An 8,187-nucleotide genomic window follows, 5' to 3' on the forward strand; every position below is an offset into this window, starting at 1 on the left:
GACATATTGCCATCCAACAGGAGACACCCCCATCCACCCCCCCCCCCTTTCTCTGGGGAAGAGAAAGGGCCCTTGTCTCTCCCTTGATGCATGTGCTGGGGAGAGGGGGGAGTCTTCCTCCACATGTGAAAAAGGAGTGAAAGGAGAGGCAGCCTGCGCATAAAAGCATGGAAGAAGGCTCAACTCTTGAAAGTTCATACCCTGCAAATCTTGTTGGTCTCTAAAGTGCTACTGGACTCAAATCTAGCTCTTCTACTGCAGCTCAACAGGGCTACCCTCTGAAACCAAACAGCAATTGGGGCCTTGGATTATTTGTTTGCATGTCTATCTCTTTGGCGCTATTAGCATATTACATGTGACTAGGGTTGCCAAGTCCAATTAAAGAAATATCTGGGGACTTGGGGTGGAGCCAGGAGACATTGGGGATGGAGCCAAGAGCAAAGGTGTCACAAGCACAATTGAACTCCAAAGGGAGTTCTGACCATCACATTTAAAGGGACCACACACCTTTTAAATGCCTTCCCCTCCATTAGAAATAATGAAGGATAGGAGCACCTTCCTTAGGGGCTCACAGAATTGGACCCCCTGGTCCAATCCTTTTGAAACTTGGCGGGTGTTTTGAGGAGAGGAGCCAGATGCTATGCTCCAAATTTGGTGTATCTACATCAAAAATCAGCCCCCCCCCCAGAGCCCCAGATACCCATAGATCAATTCTCCATTATACCCTATGAGAATCAGTCTCCATAGGGAATAATTGAGTGCCCAGCAGACATCCCCCCGCCCTGCTTTCTGATGACCCTGAAGCGGGGGGAGACCCTCAAACCAGGGGATCCTCTGCCCCCACTTGGGGATTGGCAACCCTACATTTGACTCACTGTTATCTGCTTGGCAAGTTCCAGTTTCAAGTTCCCAGGGTGGTAGTCTTCCTGATCACTTTCATTTATGTCAGAGGTGAATTCTGGCAAGCCATTTTGGTGCTAGCAACAGAAGAGTGAATGGTTTCAGAATAGTTTCATATGTCACAAAATCAATTCAAAATTATGTGAAAATAGGGTATTAACATATTGGGTTTCAGGTGAGTGACAATATTTATTCATCTGACTGTCAGTTATTCCCTGACAATTATTCTTGGGCCCATGAAAACTCCAGATTTGGATGAACTCTGAACCAATACTGAGAGATACAAGTGTTCCTTTAATACAGAGAGAAAATTCTCAGGAACATAAAACATTTTAGTCACAGAGCCACTCCTTTTCTCATCTAAGACGGCTGTCATCAGCTGCCTTGCTTCCCATCTTCCTACAACATATGAATAGAACAATGGTTTCCATGGCTGCAGAAGTACCCTTGTATGGGGGGGGGGGGGGCGGAGATAAATAGAGGGAAACGATGCCAAAATTTCCAAGAAGTAATTTCAACACAGGGCCAAACAAGATGCCATTCTTGTAGTCACCATGAGGCTGCTGCCGCCATTTTAAAGTCATTAAAAATGTCATCAGGGCCTCATCAGGCCTGCATCATGGTGGGTTGAGGCAGTCTTGATCCCCCCAATGTCTTATCAAGTGCCAACATGATCACATGCCACCCTACAGCTCTTCAGCACTTGAAAATGTGTGAGGGGGAGTAACAAGAAAGCTACAGATTGGGATTGAGCCCTTGCAGCATTTAAAATGACTTTAAAACAATGGTAGCATTCTCATAGCAGCTACAAAGATGCTGCCATGTCTAGTCTAACTAGAGCTGCCAAGCCCCCGGTCCAGGCGGGGATTTCCCTGCCCGGGAGGTTCCCAAACTGCCGGCCCACATTGGGTCAGTGGGGGGAACCTCCCCCTACATCGCTGGTGCAATGACATTACCCAGAAGTGATGTAATCAAAACAGTGGCGTGCACACGGGGCTGCTCTAGGCGTTCCTGGGAAAACTCTATGATTTTCCCAGACACTCTAGCTATTTGGGAGGGAAAACTCTATGGTACAATAGGTACCATAGACAGGAAGCCAGGGACTTGGCAACCTTAAGTCTAGCCCATAGTTAGAAGCAGAGTTTTTGTGAAACTTAAGAGACCAGCCATGACCAAGAGCCAAAAGGATTGTGTCATCACTGGTGCAATCATAACCTCTTGGCCCTCACTGCATTCCTCTACATTGGCTCACAGCTGCTTCTGTTACCAGGTCAAGTTCATGCCTTTCAGAGTCCTGGCATTAAAAGAGGTTCTGAAGCCACAGTTCAAATTAACCAAAGAAATATGAAGAAATTCCCAGGTCTGATAAACAGCTGCGGACATGGACAGAGGAGAAACATGTTTTCTGCCTTCCTCAACAACTGTCAAAAAGCCCAATTTTTAATCTGATCCTGGCCAACCAAATTACTGCACCCCAGTTACAAAATGCATAGTTTAATTTCAGTGAACAAGGAAGCAGACATAAAGGTATAAAGGCATGAAGGAAGCAGATATAAATTAAGTAAAAAGTGGATCCTCCATACCGGAATCAAGCACTAGGAATGGTGATGGCAAAGACCACTAGCCTGCAGAATGTGCTCCTACCGTTTCATTCAGTGCCACTGTTCCAGGGGCTGCCCTCAGCATGCTCTCATTCTTTACTTGTCTGTCATACAGCATCATTCCATAGGCATCTATTGATTCTGAATTTGATAAAATAAAAAGTGAATGGAACAGGAGGCAGCAGAGGCTATTGAAACCTCTGTTGCTTCTCCTTGTTTGGCTACTAAGCAGGGGTCATGGGGTAGTGAACTTTGTAGGATTTGTACAGAAAATTGTCATTCTGCCTCTGACTGACCTCTTGTTAGTTCCCAAGTCTGAGTTACCCGTATGGGGCTTTGCTTACTTCCAGACTCAAACGGAGTTCATAGCTCTATGTAGTTAGTCATAGCTCTCAGCAACCCAACCTTGGCACAAGTTAAAGCTGCCAGGAGAGCTTTTTACATAAACAAGGAAGTCCTCTGATTGCAGTAATTTCCACCAGCTTCTTGAGTATGGGATTTGGTGAACTAGAAACATCAACTCAAACACATGCTTAGATTCTGGGTCTGGAAAGGCAAGATACTATTTCCCTTCTTCACACAGGCTTCTGTGAGGTTTTGGGTCTGGTCTATTCTTTCATTTTTTTAAATTAACAGCTTGTTGGTTTTAAATCACGAAACAGTGCAATTGAACATATGAAGCTGCCTTGTACTGAATCAGACCCTCGGTCCATCAAAGTCTGTATTGTCTACTCAGACTGGCAGCAGCTCTCCAAGGTCTCAAGCTGAGGTTTTTCATGCCTAGACCCTTTTTAGTTGGAGATGCCAGGGATTGAACCTGGGACCTTCTGCTTACCAAGCGGATGCTCTACCACTGAGCTACAGCCCCTCCCCAATTATAAATAATATAATTATAAATAAAACATGAATAGGCTGATGGTTCTTTAATTTTTAAAATGTTATATTAATTTGTAATATTAATTTGTATTTTATTGTTTTATACTTGTTGTAAAGCAGTCAGAGACAGGGCTGTAGCCAGAAAATCTTGGATGGAGGGGCCCAAGCAATAAAAGTTCAGGGGAGGGGCCCCAAAAAGCCTCCAAAGGGGGGGGGAGAGGAGATGCCACCGCAAGAAACACTCAGACGTTAATAGGAGCCACTGTGGCCACCCACCTCCAGCCGGCTCCCCTGCTGCTCCTTCTTGCCACCATGGACTCTCGCTGCCTCCTCCGACTCCCAACCCTGCGGCGGGGACAGCAACAGACAAAGCCGCACTCCCACCCACCAGTGGGGAACAGCCCTGATGCTTGTAGTGTGCTTCGCTGAGGCTGAAGATGCTGCGCTCTGCTGGCACTCTGCAGGCGCGAAGCCAGAACCTGGTTGCCGCTCTTGCCAGGCCCAGAGCGAGTGAGCAGGCGAGGGGCTGCTGCAGTTGACATACAGAAGGGGTGCCGCGAGCGAAAGGCCCTGCTGCTGCTGCAGGCGGAGGGACAGCCCAGCTCAACAGAGAGAAGAGGGCAGGGTAGGACTGCGCGCCCGCGTAGCCCGGGGGGGGGCGCACTTCCTTGGCGCAGGCAGTGGGCGCCTTACCTTGGTTGCGGCGCTCAGATCGCCGGGCTGGCCTCACTTGCTGGGGGCGGAAGGTTTTCTCTAAGTGGAAACTCAAATTGGGGGTGGAGGAGAGGACAAAGGTGGTATGCTCTGCTTGTCTCTCCCTTGTCCTTTTCCATGGGTCCTGGAGACCCTCCAACGGAGGGGCCCCGCACAGGGAAGTGAAGCTGCAGTACTGCGGTCTGAACTCTCTGCTCACGACCTGAGCTCGATTCCAGCGAAAGCTGGATTCAGGTAGCCGGCTCAATGTTGACTCAGCCTTCCATCCTTCTGAGGTCGGTAAAATGAGTACTCAGCTTGCGGGGGGGGGGGGGGCAGGGAGTGTAGATGACTGGGGAAGGCAATGGAAAACCACCCCGTAAAAAGTCTGCCCTGAAAACATCGTGATGCAAAGTCACCCCAGCATCGGAAACGACTGGTGCTTGCACAAGGGACACAGGGAAGGGTCTTTTAAAAAATAGAGTGGTCTGCCCTCCCTCCCACCCCCCAGCTGTGGTCTTGCTCAGAGAACTTTTGCTATGGGAGATGTAGAAATGAAATCAATAATCATTTCTGAAGATTCAAGTTAATCAAGCATGTAGAATCTAACCTGAATTTAGTTTTATGAAGTGCTTTCTTAGAAAGGTATCATAACTCTGTGCAGAACAGTTAATAACATCAGTTCTGCAGAGAGGACAGACTTAAAAGAGCCATATTTTTGTATTTGCATCTGTATAGTGTATATTGTCCCAGCTCCCACTTCATTTCCAAAACCTGCTCACCTTCAGAAGATGCTTGTGATGAGCAGTGTTCAAACAAGATGTTCTTGGACATTAGAGGGTGCTGTTGGGCCATATGGACTCCAGCTGATTCTTCATTGGCAGAGGCCAGGTGCTTTTGATCTTCCTCCATTTTTGGGATCACCTATGTGCATTCTTGAACCACCAAGGGAGCATCAGATTAAGAGGAAGAGGCTCTATAACATCTCTAGCCCATTCACAAAACAGAGAAAGTTCTTTTTAATTTTGACCCTTCAGGAGTTTCACATCTTTATGGCAGGTATTTACAACAGTAGGAATGACCATTTGTTACCCTAGTGTGTTTTCACTACCGAAATTAGATTATTTTGCAAAGTTACCATGCTACCATAAACCCAGCATCTCTCAAAATCATTCACAACCATGAAAATTAATGATGGGTGCACATACCATGCTGCAGGGGCTGATGAGAGTTTGATTTTTGTTTTATTGCATAAACCAAGGGTGTCAAACATGCAGCCCGTGGGACAGACCTAGCCCACACAGGGCTCAAATCCAGTCCCTGAGCAACTGCCTTCTCTTGCTTCTTTTTCTAGGTACAGCACCAGCTGTGCCATAGCTTGCTTGTCCCAGCTTCCTCAGTGGCTTTCTTCCTGCCTCTTGCCTCTCTCCCCCCTTCCTTGCTCACTCACTCTCACACACAAGTACACAGTAAACTTCTTGACTGCTTCCTTCTTGAGGGATACAAAAATAAGTCCCTGCCCCCCCCCTTGCACATACACACACAGAGCTTCCATGTCTGGGGCTGCTTGTCATCTTTTGGGGACGAAGGGAGGGGGAGGACAGAGAAAACAAAGCTGGAGTCCTATGGCAGCTCCAAGACCAACAGGATTTTATTCCAGGTGTGCAAGCACACTTCTTTGGTGGGTGGCTGCTTTTGAGAAGCACAATGTAAACTGAGGGAAATATTTTGGTTTGTTCTGAAAAGCCAGTTTTAAAAAAAAAGATTGGATTTCTCTGTTCCTATCTGGATTTATTTATTAGAACATCTGCACTGGTCCTTATATCTTGGGAGTGATTTCAGATGCCAAATGACAATAGCATACATTGGTAATGTAACAAGAAAACCAGCTCTCAGTTCAGGAGGATGCATTGTCTTGAGCTTCATTATCAATTGCAAATCAGCAGTCTCTCTAATTTCCTTTTGAAGCTCTTTTGTAAAAGCACTGCTCAGCAGCCAAATGTTGTAGTTTCTAATGTCAGACTTATGTCCATTTATTCTTTGCATCCTCCTGGATAGAACTGAGACTGAGGTTTCCTGTCTCATTACCAACACTGGGATCTCTACATCTACTACCCCTCTGCATATCACACCTAATCCAATCAAGTCTGCTATTGTCATTCACCTGCTATTGCCATTTGACATCTGAAATCACCTTTATGAACTTTATATCTCCTGTACCTCATGTTACATTTTATGGCATGCATAGCCTGGCCCAACAAAGTGGCATTTATGTCAGATCCATCCCTCATAACAAATGAGTTTGACACCCCTGGTGTAAACAATACTAGCCTAGCCTGCATATACAAGTGGTAAAATGCTGAGATGGCAGGATGGGCTATACCAGACTGCAGGTGGGAGCTACAATTTTTGAATACATGGAAATGCTTATATGAGGGAATAAACAACAAACATATCAGGGAGAAAGTTCTAGTCACACTCTGCCAGATATACCAGTCCTGAGCAACTGAAGCAGTTAGGTGCCAATGCCAGTTTTTCTAATTCCCTACAGAGGAAGCCTATTCTCTAGTGAAATATCACAACCATTTCAAATTTTGAGAAGAATTTACTAGGAAAGGTATCATCACCAAAGGTCATGTTAGTCCTAAAGCTCAGAACATCACTGCCCTCTTCCTGAAAAAGCTTGTTTTCAGTACTGGACAGCCTATTCAGATCAGACACCAGTCTGGGTTACAGAAGAATCCCAGTGCACTGAGATGAATATACCTTAAAGCTGAAAGGTTCAGACAAGAGGTATTGTGAGAAATGTCCAGCAATTGTACATAAAAACACTGTCAAAGTAGGTATTGCCCTGAACTAATCCATGTATAAATGTGGCAAACAATGAATATGTTACATTTGTTATCATCTTCCCATGGGAACTACGCTCACAAATTTAAAATGTAGAGAATTAGTGATCAGTGTGGCCAAGTCTATCTTTCCATGTGGGGATTTGTACCTGCTCTGCCTGCATTTGGACCCACCACATTAGTTCTAGTTGAGAGAGTTTATCCACTTATAGGTGCCCTTTTAAGTGTGAAGTGGATCTATTCTTGCCTAATGATACTGCAGCATTTGTGGATAAGGAATCTGAACTCAACATCAAATGAATCAGGGAAGGAAATTATACTTGCTTACTTTTTTGGCAGAAGTTACACTGGTCTTGCATCCATTTTCTTTGATAGAGAAAAAGATTCTTTAGCAAATGTCACAATGGAATGACTGATGTCATCATTCATTAAACTCATGACAGCAGTGCTCATCACAAAGCAGCAAAGACAATGAAGGCTGTAGTCTCCTCCTCCAGCAGTTGGGGAAGCTGAAGAAAAGAGAGGTACAGCCCTAAGGCTGACCATTGTAAGTTCATCACAGAGTGAAGATCTGAACCATCTTATTCCTCACCTGTTTCTTCACATATGAATGCATTTGTCACTTATTCCGTCATGTCTTGCAGGGTGGAATACCATTTAAAAATAAACTGGTGTTTACAAAATCGTTGTTAAATGTGAATGAAGTAGCAGTTATGTTAAAATAAGCAGATTACAACTGGGGTGGATACGAACCAAACCTCAAAGCAAAATTCAAAATTCATGCTATTTGTGTTTTGTGAACAGAAGTTTGTGACAAATTTCCACAAACATTTAAAGCAGTGTGTGGCAGTTCATGGATGGAGCAGAAAGCAGGATTTTAAAGGGACTGAGTCTATTTAAAACTTTTTTCTGTTCCCCACAAAAATGTTTAAAGGGTCTGCAGAAGACAGCCCAAAACAGCAGAGTGGCAAGGAGCAATTTGCTTTCCACCACTCAGTTGTTTTTCCAGCTTTCAGCAAACCCTGCTAAAAGGGACTGCCGTCCCTTTAAACAGAGTTTGAGGGATCATGAACTAGCTCAGTTTGCAAACCAGCCTCTTGGTTCTGTTCATGGTCCCAACCACATTTTCCTGATTGATCTCTAATTACAACACACAATTCAAAAATGCTGGATGAGCAGGTGAGACTGCAGAAGACTTCTTTGTAATTAGGAGTTCTCCTTTCAGCTCAACAACTGATGTATTTTGCTCACTGAGACAGTAACAGCTA

General features: G+C 45.1%; 1 protein-coding gene across 1 annotated transcript in view; it reads right to left on the reverse strand.

Moving 5' to 3' along the window:
• Positions 1 to 2,586, reverse strand: part of MROH7 (maestro heat like repeat family member 7) — a 47,644-nt gene extending 45,058 nt beyond the window's left edge. The window contains exons 1-2 of the mRNA XM_060233019.1: positions 2,545 to 2,586; positions 876 to 977 (exon numbers count right to left, since the gene is read on the reverse strand). Of these exons, the coding sequence (XP_060089002.1) occupies positions 876 to 977; positions 2,545 to 2,586 (144 nt within the window). The remainder of the gene's footprint in view (positions 1 to 875; positions 978 to 2,544) is intronic.
• Between the last annotated feature and the right edge of the window lie 5,601 nt (positions 2,587 to 8,187).

Source organism: Heteronotia binoei, chromosome 2, assembly GCF_032191835.1.
Source record: "Heteronotia binoei isolate CCM8104 ecotype False Entrance Well chromosome 2, APGP_CSIRO_Hbin_v1, whole genome shotgun sequence".
Classification (NCBI taxonomy): domain Eukaryota; kingdom Metazoa; phylum Chordata; class Lepidosauria; order Squamata; family Gekkonidae; genus Heteronotia; species Heteronotia binoei.